At 43.3% G+C, this 23,841-nt stretch overlaps 1 protein-coding gene across 1 annotated transcript; it reads left to right on the forward strand.

Annotated features, from left to right (window-relative positions):
- The first annotated feature begins 16,627 nt into the window (after positions 1-16,627).
- Positions 16,628-20,843, forward strand: SPINK7 (serine peptidase inhibitor Kazal type 7). Its single transcript, XM_066272930.1, has 4 exons — positions 16,628-16,786; positions 17,987-18,012; positions 18,736-18,860; positions 20,557-20,843. Exons 1-4 carry the CDS (start codon positions 16,726-16,728, stop codon positions 20,600-20,602), a joined length of 258 nt encoding a protein of 85 aa, XP_066129027.1. The 5' UTR covers positions 16,628-16,725; the 3' UTR covers positions 20,603-20,843.
- Positions 20,844-23,841: the final 2,998 nt, after the last annotated feature.

Genomic DNA, 23,841 nt, shown 5'->3' on the forward strand with positions numbered 1-23,841 from the left:
AAAAGAAACTCTTTTTGCTGTAACCCTCTTTGTATATGTAGCTGACTTTTCCCCTGGCCCTGTTTGATGCTGCCACACCTGGCTTGTTCTTTCCCACCGTTCTGTGCAGGCAACTTTTCCTCCCTCATGGTGTCTGAGTCCATAGCTTTGGATCGTCATGACCTCTTATAGAGACCCCAGATGCTACCTCATAGCTTTACTCTACAGAACTTAATTCTCTGCTCCCCAGCCCTACTTCCGGAGCAGGAGAATCTGACTGACTGAGTTGCTTTCTGCTGGGCCCTGTCCTTAGCTGGTGGCTGTCGGAAGATTGCTGTGGCTCTTTGGGGTCTTTTGTGGTTCCATAAAAATTTTTGGAATATTTGGTCTAGTTCTGTGGAATATGCCATTGGTGTCTTGGTAGGAACTGTGTGGAATCTACAGATTGCTTTGGATAATATGGACATTGTAATGATAATTCTTCCTGTTCATAAACATGGTATATGCTTCAACTTGTTTCTATCTTCTTCAGTTTCTTCCTTCTCAGTCGAGAAGAGATGAAGTTTCCCATTCAAAGTAAGGTGAAGGCGATGTGGTCAGATAGTTGAAAAAGAATGAATAAAAAAGGAAATGTTATGGAGATGGTTGCATAAGAGGCAACATGATATTAACTAAGGGTCTTCCTCTGGAGCCTAGAGGGTTTAGGTGACGATAGCATTGTCGAATCCGTTGTGTGGAATCTGTTCTATCCTGGCTCCACAACCAAAACCTGGATCAGGAAAATAGGAAGCAGAATATGTCCTAGGTTGGAAGACAGATGCATGAATAAAGGGAAAGATGTCAAGAGAGTATGGTCACATCAAAGGGCTAACTATAAACGTCCGTCTGCGGGACTCACACTGGGAAGAAATACAAAGAACCGAATGGGGTACTGATGAGTCAAAGAGTTCAAGGTCTGTAAGATAGAAAAGTTCCAGATAATGGCAAATAATTTTTCGGCCTGCCTAAGTTGAGATGTCGTGGAGGGAAACAAGTGGAGATTTGGGGGGGGGGGGGGCTCAAGTATTGCAAAGGTTATTGGTTGTAAGGCAGGAGTTTCCCAGGCTGATGTCAGAAATCATGTCCTTGAAAGATAAAACAAGTAAACTTTCTGAAAAACAGGATGGACTCAGTGGTTCAAGGATGGAGAGGAGATGGCAAAGACTGGAACCAGTGTTGAATCCAACGAGAAATCTTACCGCGTCATCTGGTTGCAGTAGGTAGTTCATCTGATTTGCAAATGTCATCAGATATTTCAGACACAGGTTCTTTCTGTTCTCATGATGCATGACAGAAAACCACAAATCCAGAACCCCCAGGTCTGTCTGTCCCTGCCTGCTGGAACAGGAATCCTCAGAGGAAGTGCTTCAAAAGGGGGGCAGATGGAACTAGGAGACAGCATTCAATGTTCCTGGCCACAGCAACTCTGCTCAAGGCTAGCTGTGACCTCAGTGTGACTATAGCAGGCTGACATTTGAGAGCCACCCTATTCAGGTAACATCTCTTCACCTCTATCCCTACACCACGTCTGTTGTGGAATCTCTTTGGCTTTCTCCTCCTTGCCTGCTTGTTTCCTGGGCATGTAAAAGTAGGGACAGCTTCGCAGCTGATGTCTCTGTGAACTTCTCTGTGTACCTACCAGCTGTGCTCTGGAGAAGAGGCAGAATGGATAGAATAGGGCATGAAGAAATGGATGAAATGACTTGGAACGTGTCTTCTCCTCTGGGCCCCAACACTGCCATGCTTACCAAAGAAGGGTTTGGCAAAAGAAACTGGCAATTTAACATAGTTACACTCTGTACTTATAGTAATATCTCTTGATCCTCTCAATAGCCTATGAAGTTCATACTTTTTTCTCAGACTCACATTTCTAAGAGATGATGGAGCCAGAATTTGAACTCAAATATAAAGACGTATACATATTTATCCATATCAATGAGTATCTATATATGAGTCATAAAAATCATTGCAGCCTGACCAGGCGGTGGGGCAGTAGATAGAGCATTGGACTGGGATGTGGAGGACCCAGGTTTGAAACCCTGAGGTCACCAGCTTGAGAGTGGGCTCATGAGCTTGAGCGCAGGGTCAATGGCTTGAGCCCAAGGGCACTGGCTTGAGCAAGGGGTCACTCGCTCTGCTGTAGACCGCAGGTCAAGGCACATATGAGAAAGCCATCAATGAACAACTAAGATGCTGCACTGAAGAATTGATGCTTCTCATCTCTCTCCCTTCCTGTCTGTCTGTCCCTGTCTGTACCTCTCTCTGACTCTCTCTCTCTCTCTCTCTCTCTCTCTGTCAAAAAAAAATCATTGGATACCTGAATGTATCATAAAAATTATAACTAGATCTAGCTATAGATATATATCCTGATTCTTAGATCAGGGAAGATATACACAATTTTTATGACCCAGGACCAACAATCCCATTTTCAATCCATTCTTTGTATTTGAGCACATGTAACTGGTCCAGAAGAACAGACTCCACTAGAAAAAGAAGGGCTTCAGTGTGGGAGAAATGCGTCCATCCCAGGGAATGGAATGACTTGCATTATCAGGTGACATGTTCTTGATCATGTAGGACAAACCTGAGTTCACACCTGTGATCTAGGAATTCTTGTAAATTCTTAGAGCCTATATTCAATAACAGGAGTGTCCCAGTTGAGACAATCTATCACAAGGTGAAACTATTCATAGGTGACATGCTTGAAGTCATCCCTGGTGAGAGCCCTGAGCCTAATACTTCTTCCAGACCAGGACAGTGATTGTACACTGGCTGCTGGTAGGGGGGAAAAATGAACGAAAGAAAAAGTAACTTTAATTTTCTTTCCCTCTTTAGCACAGAAGGGCCCTCTCAGGTCAGAATGCTTGAAGACCAGGCCAGTGTGAGACAGCCAGGGCCAAGGTTCTCTCATGCTAGAAGGCCAGCTGTTCAAGGGATTAGGAATAAACTCTCTTGACCATTTTCACAGGCCTCGTGCAAGCAGGACATTAGGTGAGGTCAGATGGCTGCCTCTCCTAGTGTGACCATATATTTTCTGGTGTCCTCGATTTGGTCACATACCGTTTCTTCAGGTAAGCAAATGGATAGGTGTTGGGGGAGAACCATCGGATTTTCTTTTAGTTGTAGGAGAGAAAAAGGATAACATGACTGGATGGAAAATGTTTTGCTGAAATATAGGTCTTTGGGCTTGACAATGCAAATTGTTAATAATTGGACATAACCCTTGGAAACATCACTATCTGAAAACTAAGCCCATGCTTCTACATAAGGTATGGGTCGAGAAAGATCAAAAGGACGACTCAGAATTATTTTGAACATAAGGAACGTAAAATAAAAGTTTAGGTTACCATGTGCCGTGGCCCCCACACTCCTTACCTTCCACCCAGCCCCACTGTCACCCTGTGTGTCTCCATGGCCCCACACTCCTTACCTTCCACCCAGCCCCACTGTCACCCTGTGTGTCCTCATGGCCCCCACACTCCTTACCTTCCACCCAGCCCCACTGTCACCCTGTGTGTCCCCATGGCCCCACACTCCTTACCTTCCACCCAGCCCCACTGTCACCCTGTGTGTCCCCATGGCCCCCACACTCCTTACCTTCCACCCAGCCCCACTGTCACCCTGTGTGTCCCCATGGCCCCCACACTCCTTACCTTTCACCCAGCCCCACTGTCACCCTGTGTGTCCCCATGGCCCCCACACTCCTTACCTTCCACCCAGCCCCACTGTCACCCTGTGTGTCCCCATGGCCCCCACACTCCTTACCTTTCACCCAGCCCCACTGTCACCCTGTGTGTCCCCATGGCCCCCACACTCCTTACCTTCCACCCAGCCCCACTGTCACCCTGTGTGTCCCCATTTCATTAATCTCTGTTGTATCTCCCCTGGGTCCCTTTTTGCTCAAATAGACATACACACATCCCTTATGTTATCCTTCTTACTTTCTTCCATAAAAGACTGCATGCTATAAATAGATACCTGTTAGTTTTTGTTTGTTCGTTGTTGCTTTTAGTTTACTATCCCACATGTGAGTGAAATCCAGGCTCCTTTCCTTCCCTGTTTGACTTGATTCACTTAGCATAATACAACTCTCATTTGAAACACTTGTTCTTGGCTATTTTAAATAGCATTCAACGGTGAGAGATAAAGAAGGGCAGAACTACAATAGGTCTCTTTGTATTTCATTCTTCCACAGCCAACTGGTCATCCTCTGTCTCCAGGCAACACGGGAACCCTTTATCCAGACCAGGGCACCATATCCCTCCAGCCTCCCTAGGGCCAAGGAAGTCCTAAATTTTCTCATCATCATTCACTGCCATCTTCAGTTTAGCCTCTTGGCAGTAATAAGCCTAATACTCTAGCTACTATGTCATGTGTAACTTTTACAATAGTCTTTCAAATGCATATCCCAAGTGTTGTGAAGAGTGAAGAAATGCAACAAAAAACCAAGTCATTTAGCAAAAATGACATGGTAGGCAAATTATATGTGCAAACCTGAAGGGTAGGAACTCTTTTCTCGATGGCACCGGAAACTTAAAAATGAAGTCAGGGCTGTGAAAATGAAAGAAAGAATCGATGAATAGATAAAGTAATTACTACCCACAAAATCTGTTGTATGCTTTTGTGCCGATGAGTAATTAAATTATGTTTCTTTATTCAGTCAGTAACTTCACTGAGTGAAATCAGATTCTATGGGAAGCTATTCTTTTAACCCATTGTGCCTTGACTTTTTTTGCAGGTATACTGAAACCACGTGACCCCTCTAGATGGCCTCTGGTAAATAGAAATTTCTCAGTTCTGAATTCTGATTCTAATCTGATCAATCTTATCATGTGAGACCAAAATTTCATAGTAGCAAAGTACTGTAGAGTGGAAAGGTTTCTATGTGACCTTGGACATGTATCTTCTTCTCTCCAGACTTAGATTTCCTCCCAAGTAACACAAGCATGATAATTGGAAAATAGACCTCTGAATATTAAATGAAATAATACCTGTCACTTGCTCAAGGTCACAAGGTTTGACAGTGGTATATTACAAGATTTATTTCCCATCTCAATATAAACCCTCACTCTTTTGTTTTTTAATTTTATTTTTTCAATTACAGTTGACATCCAATATTATTTTGTATCAGTTTTAGGTGTACAGAACAGTGGTTAGACAATTGTATACTTTATAAAGTGTTGCCCCAATATTTCCAATGCCCACCTGGCACCATACAGTTATTACAGCATTATTAACCACGTTCCCTATGCTGTACTTGATATCTATGACTGTTTTGTAACTATCAAATTTACTTCTTAATTGCTTCCCTTTTTTCATTCTTCCCCCCCAAACCCCCCTTCACTCTGGCAAACATCAGTGTGTTCTCTGTATCTATGGAGTCCGTTTCTGACAACCTCACTCCTACAGCTACATTTGAGCCCTCGTTCTCTAAGAGTTCACAGACTCCTTGGGATGAGTTTCAGGCACTGGGACTCCAAGTTTAAATGGAAACTTTGCATTTGGGATTTAAGATGAGATAGAATTCTCATGACCTGAAGAAGTGATAAGATGGGTGCAGACTCAGCAGTCAGAAAAACAAAAACTAAACTTCTTGACCAAAGCCAGAGCAGAAAAAAATTTTGAAAAAAATCAACTGACTGGTTGTATTTGATATTATTTGTTTGTGGGGCAGAAGTATCAGGACAGGAATAAATGGGAGCAATTTATCAATCATTATTTATGTGATATTTCACAATATTTGTAGCCCCGCTGTAAGATGTACTACCCAGTGAATCTTGATTATATACCAAAGTGTCCAGATATAACTGCATATGTCTGCGCTACAAATGGCCACACTTACCAGAATGTGTGTGTTTTCTGCATTGATCAGTGGTAAGTCCAAGTTAAAATGTCATTATTTTTTCTCTATATTTCTTCACAGAAATGTCATACAATCTTAGCCAAGGAACTGGATTTATTAATGTATGGGATTTAAAATAAAAAGAAAGCCTCTATTATTCACAAGAGATTGCAGACAGACTATATATATAGTGATTTCTTTCTTAAAAATGTAATGAACATTCAAAATTGACTCATTAAAAAAGAAAGAAAAATCTTCCATGATTTTTGGTTGAATTGTGTAGAGACTTTAGTAGATAGTCCATTGATTATATCCAAGCAATGAGTAGAAATCCAATTTTTAAAAATCATTCAAATTATCTGTAACAACTCACATTGACTCACCTATGAATAGCACCTATAATTACTGTTTGGTGGATATAAATAGATATAGGTACAAATATAGATATAAATACAGGTGTAAATATACATATTAATAACAAAGTAGCTATGTGGTAAAAATTGACTGTTGACTTTTTATAATAGTTTGTTGATTTTTAAATAAATTCCATAGGAAATTTAGATTAAAAAAACTGATACTATTCCTTGTGATTTATTTGAACTCCATTAGAAATAGGTTTTACAGATCAGCCTTGTGTCTTGTTCATAACTCTCCCTTGAGTTTCTGTGTTGAGAGTCCCTAAAGCCTCCCCCGGGTTTGGTGATATGCTAGGCGGTCTCACAGAACTCAGGAAAGCTCTTCTGCAGTGGTAGTGGTTTATTACAATGAAAGGATATAAATTAAAATCAGCAGAGGCAGAAAGCTGCAGGAGGGAGTCTGGGAGATGTCAGGTACAAGCTTCCAGTTGGCCTTTCCCAGGGGACTCACACAGGCAGTGTTTAATTCTCCCAGCATTGATGTGTGGCCACAGATAAGAAGCAATGCCAACATGGAAAGCTCCCAAAGCCTTGGTGCCCAGGCTGTGTTTTAGGGGTCTGTCACCAGGCATGCAGCACCTGCATGACTGACAACTACTTAGTCTCCAGCCCCACCCCCCTCAAAAAAGAGGTCAAAGTGATACAGAGTGTGACCACAGACATTCATCTGAGCATAAACCTTCTAGCAGGGCTTATGACCCTGGATTATAAAACACCCTTTTTCTTTTCTCTCTTTTAATTTTATTTGATTTTAGTGAGATAGGAAGGGAGAGAGAGAGAGACAGGAGCATTGATTTGTTCCTGTATGTGCCCTGACTGGGGGTCAAACCAGCAACCTCTGTGCTTTGGGACAATGTTCTAACCCACTGAGCTATCCAACCAGGGCTACAAGACACTGTTATAAAGCTTGATATTCCAAGGCTTTATCACAACACAGAGGAGGAACAGGCAAACTGTCCTGCTGATAAACAAGAATGGAGAAGAGACTGGTATAAGGGAACTGCTCAAACAGCTCCCTTCCTTAGGATGGCCTTTGAAAGATAAGAGAATGTGAAATAATGCCCACCTCCCTTGGGGTACTAATCTTCTTCTCCCTTCTTTTTAGGAATTTTGGTGCTGATATTGTTCAATTTGATAAATATGGAAAATGTCGTTAGTGAGCAACAGTCTTATATTTGCTTATTCTTTTCACTACTTAATTCTGAAAAGCATTTAATTTGGAATCCGAGAACGCATAATAATGAACATACCTCTCTATGCTGCCCACAACTCTGTTACAAAATCGGAAAGAAACTGAACTGATGAAGAACTGAATATTGCACTTATTACAAATAAACATTATAATAAAAGAGGTGGTCAGTATTCATTTCTGGGTGTTTAAAGTCAGCTTTTATTTAGCTTGGGTCAGCTATCACGTGGGACTTACCTGACAGTCTCCCAAAATAATTAATTACAGATTACCAATTTAACTGCAAGGTCAGACTCTGCCTCTCTAAACTCACCTGAAGCCTTGAGCAAAAGAGAAAATACTTCCCACACAATACACACAGCTGCTTGAGGCTTTCTACCTCATGTTCACGAGCCAAGCCCACCTTGGTTAGGAGAGGAGACTTTCCACGTGCTAATAGAAGGAGGGAGAAGGATAGCCAAGAGTTGGGGGGGGGGGAGGAGAACAGGCATGTTTTGGAGTGATACTATTTGAATCCCTCATCCGAGCATACCTAATTCTCACTCCGTCCCATCGTTAATATTACACTGGTCAATAAATTACTTTTTCCTTTTTTGCTTAATGTGACTAATAATCTGTCACTTAAACTGAAAGATCTTGACTAATTACAGGGAGATGAAGTCATTATTACATTTCTGGCTGGGGAAATGAACCATGGAAGAAAGCCTTTAAGCTTGTGTGCTCTGTGTCCTTACCTATTCTTGCCACTAGATGTCAGTCTCACTCTTCTTAGTCTGACAAGTTCTTTAACCAGTAGTTTCCAGAGGAAGGTGTACAACTCTACTTTCTCCATCAACTTTCCAACTAATATACAGCCTGCCTTAGCTGGCAACAGGGACCCTCCTCCGCTTACAGCTTCCTCCTTCCTTGGTCTTGTACAAGTTTTTGTATAGAGGCCCAGGTCTACATTATTTTAATGACCAAGACTAATGTGTGCTGTGTTGATTCTCCAGGTGATTCTATGCACATCTACATTTGAGAACCATTTTCTTTTTCTTTTTAAATTTTATTAAACGTTGCCTGACCAGGCGGTGGTGCAGTGGATAGAGCATCCGACTGGGATGCGGAAGACCCAGGTTCGAGACCCTGAGGTCGCCAGCTTAAGCATGAGCTCATCTGGTTTGAGCAAAGCTCACCAGCTTGGACTCAAGGTCGCTGGCTCAAGCAAGGGGTTACTCTGCTGAAGGCCTGCGGTCAAGGCACATATGAGAAAGCAATCAGTGAACAACTGAGGTGTCTCAACGAAAAACTAATGATTGATGCTTCTCATCTCTCTCCATTCCTGTCTGTTTGTCCCTATCTATCCCTCTCTCTCTAACTCTGTCTCTGTAAAAAAAAAAAAAAATTCTTAAACGCATTGGGGTGACATTGGTTAATAAAATTATATAGCTTTCAAGTGTACAATTCAATAGTACATCATCTGTATACTGCATTGTGTATTCACCTCCCAAAGTCAAGTCTCCTTCCGTCACCATGTATTTGACCCCCATTACCCTCTTCTATCTCCCCCTTTTCCTCTGTGTCTATGAGTTTTGTTTGTCTTATTTGTTCATTTACTGTTTTCAGTTTTATATCCCACATATGAATAAATAATATGGTGTTTTTCAAGGTCAGACAGGTGAGACCCATAATAGAAGTTCAATCAACAGACACTAAAGCAGTGGTTCTCAAACTTTTTGAAGTTGAGGCGCATTTAAAATCCTACAAATAATTGTAGGCACACTATATACAAATTTCTGAGAAATATGTTATAATAATTAAGTCAAATATTAAAGAAAAAATATAAAGTCCAAGCATCCTTTTATGGTAATTAAACAAAATAAATATGACAAAATAAAATTTATTCTGACATTAAAAAACATTTTTATGTTACATTTTTTTGAGTTATGCTTTTTAGAATTCATAAAAAAGGAGTTAAAAAGAAAAAAAGAAAAAAGTTATCTTTATATATATATAGAGAGAGAGAGAGAGAGAGATAGATAGATAGATAGATACATTCTTAGTAAGATTTAGTAAATTCGGCAGGTCCCGGCACAAATGTGTTAAGTTTTTTCACTCTTGAGTTTATGAGAAACATGAGCCTGATGTGTCCTAGTGATTCTTCAATGTTTGGGCATATATCTGACAGACAAATTCTCATTTCCTTGTCAATACATTGAAGAATTCCTCTCTTTCTACTCTTAATTATGTTGAGTGCAGAAAACCCCCACCATACATATCATCTTAACTTTACACCAAACAAAGGATAGAAGAAACTTGCCTCCAGTCTTTCTGGGGAACATGGGGGGTAGTGTAAACAATCCAGCTCCACAGCTTAACAGCCTTTTGCAACCTAACCAGGCAAGTGAGGTGGGGGGTTGGGCAGACTGTCAGCTTTCAGCCAATTCCCCACACCTCTGTCCCCCAAAAAGCTAAACTCCAAAAACCCTGTTGGTTTTTTGGTTTCCAACAGGCACATATTTCTCTGGAATACCATAGGGCACACCTGGAAATCTTCTAGGGTGTACCAGTGTGCCCTGGTGCACACTCTGAGAACCACTGCACTAAAGGAATGTTTGAGACCATAAAATCCTAGACACAACTCTAATTAAAACCACCATCAGAAAAGCTCATGATAGAAAATAATAAGAGAGAAACATGGAGAAAAGGCCATTTAAAAAAGAAGAAGTGAAGAAAATTTTTTTTTTTTGCATTTTTCTGAAGCTGGAAACAGGGAGAGACAGTCAGACAGACTCCCGCATGCGCCCGACCGGGATCCACCCGGCACGCCCACCAGGGGCGACGCTCTGTCCACCAGGGGGCGATGCTCTGCCCATCCTGGGCGTCGCCATGTTGCGACCCTCCTGGGTGTCGCCATGTTGCGACCAGAGCCACTCTAGCGCCTGGGGCAGAGGCCACAGAGCCATCCCCAGCGCCCGGGCCATTTTGCTCCAATGGAGCCTTGGCTGCAGGAGGGGAAGAGAGAGACAGAGAGGAAGGCGCAGCGGAGGGGTGGAGAAGCAAATGGGCGCTTCTCCTATGTGCCCTGGCCGGGAATCGAACCCGGGTCCTCCGCACGCTAGGCCGATGCTCTACCGCTGAGCCAACCGGCCAGGGCCTGAAGAAAAAATTTTAATGCAATCCCACATAAAATTCAGTATAAAACATTTAGCCTAATCATAGAAGGCCCTGCTTGGAGCCTCTCTGATTTACAAGTTGAAAGTTTTAAGGAAAAACCAACCATTCTGAATAATACTGGAATTGGACAAAATGTAATCTCTAGACTGGCTTTTTCTCACCATTTGGGTGTCCAAATAGATCATCTCCTCTAAGAACCCTTATCTGGTCAACCAATCTAATTTTTCCCCTATTTCTATGTCATTCTCTAGCCTGATCCCATGATATATTTTCTTTTAAATACTTGACAACGTATGAAATCATTTTATTATCTCATTGGAATATTTTGTTTTACTCAACAAGAAAACAGAAGTAGAGTCCTCATCTGTCTTGTTCACCTGTGCACCTGGTGTGGGGATAACTCTGCTGGGACAGAGAGGGGAAGTGATGAAGTTGATTGTTACTTGTGTTTCACTGTTGCTAGGTAAGGCTATGTTAATATGTCAGGGAAGAGAGGACTCCTAGGGTTACATACTGTAAAGGAAATAATAAAGAAGCTGATCTCGGTTGGCTCAGTGGTAGAGCATGGGCCTGGAATGCAGGAGTCCTGGGTTCGATTCCCGGCCAGGGCACACAGGAGAAGCACCCATCTGCTTCTCTACCCCTCCCCCTCTCCTTCCTCTCTGTCTCTCTCTTCCCCTCCCGCAACCAAGGCTCCATTGGACCAAAGTTGGCCCAGGCGCTGAGGATGGCTCTATGGTCTCTGCCTCAGGCACTAGAATGGCTCTGGTTGCAACAGAGCAATGGCCCAGATGGGCAGAGCATCGCCCCCTGGTGGGCATGCCGGGTGGATCTTGGTCGGGCGCATGCGGGAGTCTGTCTGACTGCCTCCCCGTTTCCAACTTCAGAAAAATACAAAAAAAAAAAAAAAAGCTGATCTGTATCATCTGCAGAAAGAAAGACTTTTCTGGGTACTCATGAGCTGTCTGCATATCTGAAGAGAATTACATGAACAGAGTAGACTTGTTTTGTTGGGCTCCATTGTAGAGAACTGGAATGGATGGAAGCCATTTAGAGCTGGAGTTCTTCTCAGTATTAGAAAAAAACTTCAGAGCTGTCCAAGTAGACCAAAATGAAGTCATTTGGTCCTTCATTTACAGATCTATCAGACATCATGACGTTGTAAAAAAAAAAATATATATGGAGTCAAGTCTTTTTTCTTAATGTCCAAAAAATAAATAAAACCACTAACATCTTTTTAGATGTTATTAGACATTCTAGAAAATAATAAGTAAACTGTAGCAAATTAATTTTGTGGGAAACTAAGTTAAAGTGAAAAGAATTATGTATTGCAAAAAAATTTAATAGTTACTTTCATAAATAATTCCCCAAAATGAAAATTAGAAAAGAGAGACCAGGGTTGGTGTACTCAGGGCAAAGGTTATGAGAGGACACAGTGGGAAGACAGTGACTACAGGCCAAAGACAGAGCCTTAAGAGAAACCAGCCCTGCCAACACCTTCCAGCCACCAGAACTGTGAGAAAATTGTTTAAACAACCCATTCTTTGGTATTTTGTTAGGGTAACCTTAGCAGACTAATATATTCAGTCATGTTGGCTCATTTGGTGGTTATAGGTATTCCCTTCAGCACTTAGGATAACAGACATGACTTTACTAACAAGAACTGCAAGGGGTGTGTGTGTGTGTGTGTGTGTGTGTGTGTGTGTGGTCTCAATCCAGTTAGTGTGAGGTCATCTAGGAGCAACATGAACCAATAGGAAAAAATAACCATTCACTCAATAGTTCCATGACTGGAACTATTTAGCCTCAATCATTCAAAGAAAATAAAACCAAAACATACATGTGCTAACTTCCTTCATGTGCTAACTTCCTGTCCTAGGAAGGGCAGGGAACGAGGTCCTGCCAGACACCAGATCAAAATGCAGGTGTCACAGTGCCTCAGTGCACCCAGAGGCATGGTCACCATGGGGGAAGCATCTCTGACAAGGCCTCAACGTGTGGCCCCTTGCAGGAACATGAGGAGGAGAAGATAAACCGACCTTGGCATAAAAGGGATAGCACTTTGCTTTGCAATTTTCACAAGCTTTATCTTTCAGCCCCCAAAGACCCTCGGTAATTTGTGGCTCTGTCTGCACCTTGACAATTTTCTCTGTGTGTGAACGGTTGTCAAATCCCCAAGCAACCCAAACCTGATCATTTGACCTCACTTGTCCTCAGCTTTTTAAATCCAAAGACCTTTATCTCCACCCACTCTTCATCTGCTTGCCTTTGGATACACCCTGGACGATTATCTCGGCACCGCCCTTGAGAAATGCACCTGAAACGTTGCCTACTAGCCACAGGCTCCATACACAGTTGTTCATCTTCCCCACACACAGCCGGACCTTGACCTCTAAATTCTTCACTGCTCACACCTTGCATAATCCATCAGAATCTTCTTGAACTCTGACTTCTTGAACATTTGGAAGAGTCCAAGCCTACCCCAGTCTTCATGGCTCCCCCTCAAGTCTCCAATGCACACACTCCACTCCCTATCTATAAAATCCCTTTTTTCCATTCATCACTCAGTGTCATAACATATTTTGGGAGAAATATTCAGCATGGTCCTGACAGCACCTGCTAACACCTACTGCTAATTTTGTCCGGTGGCCATTAATTTTTTTTTTTTTTTTTTTTTTTTTCTGAAGCTGGAAACAGGGAGAGACAGTCAGACAGACTCCTGCATGCGCCCGACCGGGATCCACCCGGCACGCCCACCAGGGGCGACGCTCTGCCCACCAGGGGGCGATGCTCTGCCCCTCCTGGGCATCGCCATGTTGCGACCAGAGCCACTCTAGCGCCTGGGGCAGAGGCCACAGAGCCATCCCCAGCACCCGGGCCATCTTTGCTCCAATGGAGCCTTGGCTGCGGGAGGGGAAGAGAGAGACAGAGAGGGAAAGCGTGGCGGAGGGGTGGAGAAGCAAATGGGCGCTTCTCCTGTGTGCCCTGGCCGGGAATCGAACCCGGGTCCTCCGCACGCTAGGCCGACGCTCTACCGCTGAGCCAACCGGCCAGGGCGGCCATTCATTTTAAAATCCTGGTCGATTCTCTGACATGCCTTCACTGATGTCTGTGCCAAACCTCCTCCATCTGTCTTCAGCTCCCAGATCAACTCAGTGCTTCTGCTGCCAGACTCAGCGCTGGAACTTAACAGCTGGAGCCAACCTCACAATGGTCGGCACATTTTTCTCTTTCTCCTTTTCAAAATATCTGTCTTTGCATTCATCTAGTCTTCTCTGTCCCTTGTAACAGAGGGAATGGGATTCCAATCCATGCTTTTAATTTTTTTTTTTTTTTAAGATTCTATACAGAGGAGAGAGACAGAGAAGGAGAGGGGAGGAGCAGGAAGCAGCAACTCATAGAAGTTACTTCTTATATGTGCGTTGACCTGGCAAGCCCAGGGTTTCAAACCAGGAACTCAGCATTCCAGGTTGTCACTTTATCCACTGCGCCACCACAGGTCAGACTGTGCTTTTAATCTTATTTCACACTTTTCTATACTCCTCCAATTAGCCACGCCCCACCATGTATATCTTACATTTCTTCTTCCCTTTGGCTTTGAGACAGGCACTATCTATCTTAGACCAGTCCCCTCCTCTCTTTTACTATCTCACATTCAAAAAACTCTTGCAACAGTATCTTTCTACTTCACCTGAATCATCCTTTGATCCCATTCCCACACTGCTGTTAAAGTTGCATTTTCAAATTGTAACAAAGACTCTTCTTCTTGAAACATCGTGACTTTTTCTTAGTATTCATTCCCTTCACACATTCATAGAAACAATAAAACTTATAATTAAATCTCTTTATTAGAACATTTACTTCCTTTCCTTTCCAGGACTGAACTCAACACAGTATTCTCCATTAATTCGTGTCATGATCTTGGGTGAGATTACTTAAACCCTCTGAGTTTCAGTTTACTCACTGGTGAAATTAGGGTCATAAAAATCCCTTCCTCAATGAGTTGTCATGAAGCTCACATTCCATACAATTAGTTACCATGTGTCAAGCTCTAATTAGGATCTTGGCATTCTGACACACACACCTACACACACACACACACACAAACGTGTGTGTCCGATTATCTATATATAATCTCATTTAACCCTGAAAACCACTCTGTGAGGTAAATGTTATTTCTCTGTCACAGAGGAGAAACTAAAATATCCAGCACTTAACCCATATACTTAAAATCACAAAATCAACATTTATTAAAAACAAGATTCCAAATAAAACCCACTGGATTCCACACCCATATTTTTAACTACTAATTTATGTTACTCCCCGTAAAATATAAGAGTCAAAATTTTAGGGAGTTATGCAATGCCACTTATTATTAGCTTATTACCTTTTGTCGATACTGTGTTGCAGAATGTACTAAAATAAACCTGTGGAGCAGAGCACTGTGGAGAAGAATCAACTGCCTTCCCCCAGGTTTATATGCATGATGCCCATAAACTAGCAACAAACCACAGCCGTTTGACCAATTGTGCCTGCACAATACGGGTTACAAGCTAATACCAAGAACCTGTAGCAGAGACTCTTGGCTCATCAGTAATCGTAATCATCATCATCACCACAATTATAATGACATGCAGTGTACTTGGGAACAGATTTTTCACATAAATGATGCCAAGTATGTGAACTCTTTTGTGGCAAGCCATAGTTCTTGCTCTACATGGGTCAGGACTGAAATACTGGGGTGGTGTCTGTGTCATTTGCCATCTATTTCCAGTCTTCCCCCTTCTGGTTGTCAGGGGACAAAGTGAGATCACACTTCATATTCTTTATGGTTGGACCGGGCCACAGGATGATGAGAGAAAGTGGCAGTGGTGTCACTTCTGGGATGAAATATTTAAGTGCTGAAAAGGGAAATCCTTGAGAACACATCTTCATTTAACCTTGACAGTGAGCATCATTCCAAAGAGTGACCACTCTGCCCATGTGGGACCCACTGAAGACAATACAACACTATCTGCTGACCACCATGCCAGCACAGTTTGATGAAAATAAACCTATTGTATTAAGTCACATTGGTCTTGGAGTTACACATTACCTTGACATAACCAGGTATTCCTGGTTGATACAGGCTCACAGGACATAAATGACTCAGCCAAGATCACATAGATAGAAACTGTCAGTGGTCTTCTCCAAACTTCATAAATGCTAAAGCACCTATTCCATCTGCTAGGTCCCAGCTAGCTTTGCAGTTTTATCACCTCAAAAGTAAAACAATAGGCCCTGGCCGGTTGGCTCAGTGGTAGAGCGTTGGCCTGGCATGCAGGAGTCCCAGGTTCGATTCCCGGCCAGGGCACACAGGAGAAGCGCCCATTTGCTTCTCCACCCCTCCCCCTCTCCTTCCTCTCTGTCTCTCTCTCCCCCTCCCACAGCCAAGGCTCCATTGGAGCAAAGTTGGCCCAGGCGCTGAGGATGGCTCTATGGTCTCTGCCTCAGGCGCTAGAATGGCTCTGGTTGCAACAGAGCAATGCCCCAGATGGGCAGAGCGTCGCCCCCTGGTGGCCATGCCGGGTGGATCCCGGTCGGGTGCATGCAGGAGTCTGTCTGATTGTCTCCCCGTTTCCAACTTCAGAAAAATACCAAAAAAAAAACACAAAAAGTAAAACAACAGTTTCCAAGAAGCCAAAATATAAACATGAGTCTGATCTGTCTAATCTGGGTACAATATCTCTTTTTGTGTGAAATAAACTTTGATATTTTCACATATTTCATAACTAGGCCAAGCAACTTATACTTAAGTTCTTCTAATCGTGAGGTTCAAAATTCTAACAGTCTCCACCTCCAACCCAGAAAGAAAAATACTTGTCACCTCAAATAATTAATGTGTTGGTCAGAGAGGGAGTAGCAATTAAGTGACAAGGACTGCGCCACCACCCAGGGTGTGTGACATTGAGCTTTAACAACCTCTCGAAGTCGGCATTGACTCTGGATGACCTCCAAGAGAAGGCGGAGAAGCCAGAATTGCCATATAAGCATGGCCCCTTTCCCAGTGTGTGGCTGATGCAGCCACTGTGACAGCCCTGGGCAGCCTCTGCATCACCTCCACCATGAAGGCTGCTGGGGGTCTCCTTCTGCTCTGGACAGTGGCCTGCTTCTGCAGCAGCTCTGGTGAGTTGAGAGTAGAGAGGGTACAGCCATTAAGCTTGTTTTCCCAAATAACCTCTCTTGGGAGGCGAGCATCCTAGAGCAATGTCTAGTCATGTGATTTTTTTTTTTTCTGAAGTTGGAAATGGGGAGGCAGTCAGACAGACTCCTGCAAGTGCCCAACCGGGATCCACTCAGCATGCCCATCAGGGGGTGATGCTCTGCCCATCTGGGGTGTTGCTCTGTTGCAACCAGAGCCATTCTAGCACCTGAGGCAGAGGCCATGGAGCCATCCTCAGCACCCGGGCCAACTTTGTTCTAATGGAGCCTTGGCTGCAGGAGGGGAAGAGAGAGACAGAGAGGAAGGAGAGGGGGAGGGGTGGAGAAGCATATGGGTGCTTCTCCTGTGTGCCCTGGCTGGGAATCGAACCCGGGACTCCTGCACGCCAGGCCAACGCTCTACCACTGAGCCAACCAGCCAGGGCTAGTCATGTGAATTTAAAGTGCACTGGTTTACAATGAAAAGCATACTGGTTTAGAAAATAAACGGTCCTGGCCTGGGAAGGGAGCCTCTTATGTCCCTAATGGGGTTGGGGGATTTGGGTCTAAGTGTCTCCCTTTTCAATGAGCTTTATTCTCAAATCCACAGGACAAAGAAATGAGCTCAAGTCTATATAAGTTTTCTATTTCATACGGACAATGGACGTTGTGAGATGTTATTGGATACTATTCCTCTGCGCAAAAACAATTGCGTGCCTCCCCAAATCAATCCTGGAGGATTGAAATAAAACAATTCTCCAAAGGCCAGCAGTCAACAATTGGACTTTTTATATGGCTGAAAAATTAAATAACATAAGACCTTAATGCCTTAAAGACATTTTATTCCATTTCTTTTTATCAGTTAGAAGGGGATGACTGTCAAAGATGGTGCTTCATGTTCTTGGGAGTAGTGACTTCAATACTACCTATTGCTGTCTGACTTTGAACCATGATAATGAAGGGAGGAAATTTGGGTAATTCTCTTGCCTGAACCAAGGGCTTACCTAATCCATTGGCTGTTTGGCTTCCTCAGCAAACAGCTGGAATTTTGTGTAAGGATGGGGTGTATGCTGAGATCTATTGCCAGAGGAAATGCAGAGTCTTAATCTATGGGACCAATTTTACATTAATTAATGAGACTTCAAGACTTTATTTTTAACACTTCCATGTATATCTCTCTTCCAGAAGCTGCTAGTCTGTCTTTGAGAACTGTGAGTATGTTGAATTACATTTTCATTTCAACTCCTATTGGCTGGCATTTAATCAACAAATAGTTATCAACTATATATGTAGGATTAAGTCCGTATGTTTAGGGAGGTAAAAAGTGGAGGCAGACACAGATAAAGAACTCTCCTGGCTGTTTGAAGAAATATAGCATACATGTAAGTAACCAGAACCTTAAAAGAACCTATTCCAGAATCAAGAGAGCTGTGACTTCCAACTGAGAGGTGGGTGAAGTCTTCAGGGAAAGGGCCGGAGGGAAGAGGCAGGACCTTGATTGATTGCACAGGCTCTGGAATCAAAGTCCACCACCCTACTTTCTAGCTGTTATACTCTACAAATTCTATCTCTTAAGCCTTTATGTCTCTCCCCACCATCCCTGTCTGTAAATAAAGGTAATAGGAGAACCTTCTCTATTCAGTTGTTCTGAAGGTTAAACAAAGAAAATTCACCTAAGATTTAAGTTTAATGCCTAGCATAGGAATGCTCAGGAATTGTTAACTGAATGTACTAGTCATAATAGAAGTGGTGTTAGTATTACTGGTATTTGTCATAGTGATTACATTAGTACTAATAGAAGCAGTGGCAGCAGCATCAGAATATCTGGGCTGGAACTTTCAGGATGGTATTTCATTTCCTGTACAATAGAGGAGGGGGTAGCCCAGCTTGGGGGCCAGGAGCAAGGCAGGACATTCCTCTTGTGTCTGTCACAGGTGGACTGCAGCATTTACAAGAAGTACCCAGTGGTGGCCATCCCTTGCCCCATCACATACATGCCTGTGTGTGGTTCTGACTACATCACCTACGGGAATGAATGCCACTTGTGTATTGAGACCTTGTGAGTATCTTATGGGGGAGGGAAGCAGTTGGGGCCATTATCTTCCACTGCAAACCTCTCCTCTTCCCGGGAGCCTGCTTAGCTTTCCATGGGCTATACTTATCCCCAGCCAGAAGCAGCTGGTGGGGAGAGAAAACTACCTGCCTCACAATCAGACCAGGCTTGGGCCACCCTGCCTGCCAGCTCGACCTGGGTCCGTCCATCACAGAACCTCCAATACCTGTCTGTCAATTGAGGAAGTCCAACAAGACCATGAGTTTTTAAATTACTGTCCCAGAGCCCAAGGTTCTATAGAGGCAAGTCAGAAGTCACCGAAAGTGTTAAGCAGATCATTTGGGATGGTCTCCAACTCCAAGTTCAGCTTTTGACTGTTTTAAGCCATGGACTCGCATACAATATCTTGCTTGAAGAAAGGGTTCTAAACCCCACACTAAAATATTGTTGAAAACCGTGACTTCTCAGAAACCATACGTAGCTTGTTCTTTAGACAAACTATGGCTAGAAGGCCTTTATCCTCCTCAATTTCCTAGTGGCTTTAAACATCTGTAACCTTAAGAGGAACAGAGGGAATAAGGCTACCACAAAGATCTTTTTCTTTTATCTAAAACAGGAGGATACAGCTGTCAGTATTTGGAGCTACATCCCATGGGTTTGTTTCCTTCACATATTTTATTTGACCTGCACAGTTGAAGGCAAACAATGGGGAAAATGTCACTTCTTTTGTGCAGTACAGAAAACTTAGCATTTACTGTTCTAGAGCAAGTCTGCTTTGCTCATGGTTAACTCTCTTTTAAAGCACTGAATGTGGGCCACCTGCCTCAGATCTTATCTTTTCCACCTTTGTGATTACCTAAACATGTTAAAATATCAAGCTAGACCCTGCCTGACCAGGCGGTGGCGCAGTGGATAGAGAGTTAGACTGGGACTCGGAGGACCCAGGTTCAAAACCCCGAGGTCACCAGCTTGAGCAAGGGGTCACTTGCTCTGCTGTAGCCTCCCCAGTCAAGGCACATATGAGAAAGCAATCAATGAACAACTAAACAGCCGCAAGAAGAATTGATGCTCCTCATCTCTCTCCTTCCTGTCTGTCTGTGCCTATCTGCCCCTCTCTCTGTCTGTCTCTGTCACCAATATAGATAGATAGATAGATAGATATAGATATAGATATATTTATCAAGTTAGACCCTGAGCGCCGTAGGATGTACTCACATATTTATTCCTATGCAGGAACGCTTACTTCACAAAAGGAAAGTTTCTCTAACATGTACAATCTGAGCCCTTGACCTAGAAATGAGCTTGAGCTTATACTCAAGGACACTGAGGGCAGCTGTCATCTCTAAAGCAGGATCCAGCTTCATCCCAGGCCCTGCTGCTCAGGAAAGGCTGAGGGGTGGGCCACTTCAACTTCCCTTGGCAGCACCCCTCTTTCTGCGTTGTTTTAAGACATCAGGTGATCAGCCTGGGCTCTGGAAGCAGTGGAAGCAGCAGGTGGTGTGGATGGGTCACTGGACCCGGGAAATTCTGCTCTGCCTCCGTCAGAAGCTGCCTGTGGCAAGGACATTCCTTTTAAGAGACTTCTTTACCTTACCTGCAAAATGAGGCTCTGCCTCAAAATCTGTCCGGTCCCTTTCGGCTCTGTTCGGGTACAAAATTTCCTCTCGTGCTAATGAATCTTGTTAACTGTGTCTTTCCATAGGAAAAGTCATGGAAGTGTTCAGTTCCTTCATGAAGGTGTATGTTAGCTCCTCCGCAGATGTGGATGCGGAGCGGCGATACCCTCAGCGTCATCTTCGTGGTCCCTGCGCTCTGACGACCTTCCCTTCCCCTCATCATGGCAGAGGTTTGGGGTGGGGGGCAGCGGCAGATGTGGACCCACCTTTGCTGAGGAGAGAAAGTTGTGCTTTCCTCAGACTCATGCCTAACTGCCCAACAGGCTTCTTTTGGCACCTCATTAAAAGAATCTCCCCAGAGAGCTTATCTTTACTTCTGTTTGTGTTTGTTTCTTAGATCAAGGGGTCATATCTCAGTTTACAAAAAAAAAAATCGTGGAACTTGTAAATTAGATTGTTCAAGAGTGAGTTTTGTACAAGAAATCTGAAGTGGCTTCCAAGAAACAGATGTACACACACACACACACACACACACACACAAATACACACCTGGTTATGTACACACAGAATGGAATGGAGTTTTAGTTCCATTAAAGCTCAAACTCTAAAGGGGAAGATAAATGTAATCATAAAATAATGATACACTATAAGAAATGCGGGAATGTAGGTCTACACTAGGGACCATACTGGAGTAATCTTTCTGCAGTATGATTCTGGTTCAATTACTTCTCTGTTCAAAATCCTATTTGTCACCCATTGCCTACAGGATGAAAGCCGGACTCCTGAGCATAGTCCCACCCAGTCTCCTCTCCTCCCGTTACCTCCGTTACCTCCGGAGGACTCTGACTCTAACCACGCCCCCTCCCAAGCGCTCCTGTGTGCACATGTGCAGTCTCCTCTGCTGGGAATGGCCTCCCCTTCCGGATTCAGCTCCAGAAAATATTAGAGCCTTTGCCTGACTACCCATCACTTTGCTCATCTGTTGTTTCACAGCATTTTGTATATTATACTGTTTATCACACTGTCCTGAATACTTAGTGAATGTGTTCCCCTACTCCTATTAGATTGTAAGCTTTTTGAGGGCAGAACTATATGCATCTTTATACACCTAGTGGTTAGTATAAGGCTTGGTTCATGGCTAGGGTTTCATAAACATTACCAAATTGCTATGGACCCTAGAAGGTGAGTCTCATCCAGCCTGGGTGTTGAAGAAGCCTCCCTTTGAGTTGTATGTAATTTATTGAGTATGTATGGGTTGGGCAGGGGACAGGTGATTCCAGGGGAAGAGAAAAGCAAGTACAAAGGCACAGAGCTTGAAGAAAGGCATAGGAATTAATTACCGAACACAACTTCTCAGTTTGTAAAACTATTACTTGAACACCTACCATGCTCATATCTGAAATCAAACCCAAACTCAGCTGCCGGACTCACTCTCCCAGCCGCATCCCCCAAATCAGGAAATGGCCTGCCCTTCAGCTGTGGCTCCAGCCCAAAGCAAGAGGCCTCCATGATCTTCCTCTTTGTCTAACTCCACAGCTGATGCATTAGCAGGCCTGTCAGCTCTGCTGTTAAAATATCTGCAGAATCGCCTGACCAGGTGGTGGCGCAGTGGATAGAGCATCGGACTGGGATGCAGAGGACCCAGGTTCGAGACCCCGAGGTCGCCAGCTTGAGCGTGGGCTCATCTGGTTTGAGCAAAGCTCACCAGCTTGGACCCAAGGTTGCTGGCTCCAGAAAGGGTTACTCGGTCTGCTGAAGGCCCGCGGTCAAGGCACATATGAGAAAGCAATCAATGAACAACTAAGGTATCGCAATGTGCAATGAAAAACTAATGATTGATGCTTCTCATCTCTCCGTTCCTGTCTGTCTGTCCCTGTCTATCCCTCTCTCTGACTCTCTGTCTCTGTAAAAAAAGAAAAAAGAAAAAAAAAATCTGCAGAAACTAATCACTTTCCACTGCTTGCACATCTCCCTCCCTGGTTAAAGTCTCTGTAATCTTGCACCTGGACTATGGTAAACCCTCCAGATTGGAGCTTTTAGGGACATCAGTAAATCCGTGGCAAAGGTGGTAGAAGAAACTGAATTTGATTTTTTTGGATGTATAATTAGCAAAGACACAGTAGTTAACTGGAAATGTTTACAGAGAGAGAGGAAAATATTAAATGGCATGTAGTTATGCATATGGTGGTCAGATTTCTAGTTTCTAGCCAGGGTAACCAGGTGGATATTGAGATAAATTCTTTATATTGAGAGTGTCTTAATTTGTTTGTATTATTGGAGTCACTTTTAGCTATGAGCACTTATTTATGAATATGTTAGGATATTCTCACATTTTAATAAAAGAATTATCTCTGTAGGGTGCCAGAAAGGTAGTCACCTGGCCTCCAGTGGGACACTTAAAACAATAAGATTCTCATTACCTCTAGTCATTATCAAAGATCTCCGAGCATTACAAAGTTCCTTTTTCTATCATGCCAAGATCTGGTATTTCCGGTAAGGCCACAAAGATACATCATTTGCTTATTTTAAGATGGTTCCTGTTTTCAGAATGTTTTCTTCCTTAGATCACTATCACCATCACTGGGTTCATTACTATGGTCATTGTCATCAAATACTAACATTTCTTGAGAGCTTACTATCATGCCAGACCTTAAATAAGTGCTTTACATGTACAATCTTATTTAAAACTCACAACAAGCCTGTGATGATGGTGTTATTACTTTTAGTCTGTAAGCTTGTTAAAGAAAAATTATTTGACATTTGTAAAAATTATAAGGAAAATATTATTCAAAGGTATACCATGAATTTTAACAAGTCTTGAATACCCTTACTGCAATACCCCTATTGCAATAAGAGAGAGAGATTGGACTCATTTCCAAATACAAGTGGGCATTTATTTCTAAGGAGCAGGATAAGGAGGCCAGTAGGTAGAAAATTCCTAACAGGAAATATCAAGGGTAGGAGGATTCTTGCAAAACTAGACTAACAGAATTTTAGCTTAAGGCAGGTCAAGGGTTCGTACATTACAGATGGGAGGTGAAGAACCTGATCAGGTGTCAAGGGTTGTCAAATATCAATGGTAGGGGCTGCATTGGCATCCCAGCACATGCTGGGGAGGACCGCTGACCCAATTTAGCTTATAGCTACAGCTGAAGTAGAAAATTCTCACGAGCCTCAGCATTTAGGCCCGAATCTAATCTTGCTAGCAAAGGTAGGATGCGTTCCACAGTGTGTGCTTGTGTGCTTTTGCAAAGATATTGTACAAACGTGCTGAAGTAACTGTAACCTTGTGGTTTTTGCCTATATATACCCCCCTCCTGCGACTTCATTGCTGTTCATTGCAAGAGGCACAGTGGGCAGACCACTGGCCG

The sequence above is a fragment of the Saccopteryx bilineata genome, chromosome 4 (assembly GCF_036850765.1).
Source record: "Saccopteryx bilineata isolate mSacBil1 chromosome 4, mSacBil1_pri_phased_curated, whole genome shotgun sequence".
NCBI classification, from domain to species: domain Eukaryota; kingdom Metazoa; phylum Chordata; class Mammalia; order Chiroptera; family Emballonuridae; genus Saccopteryx; species Saccopteryx bilineata.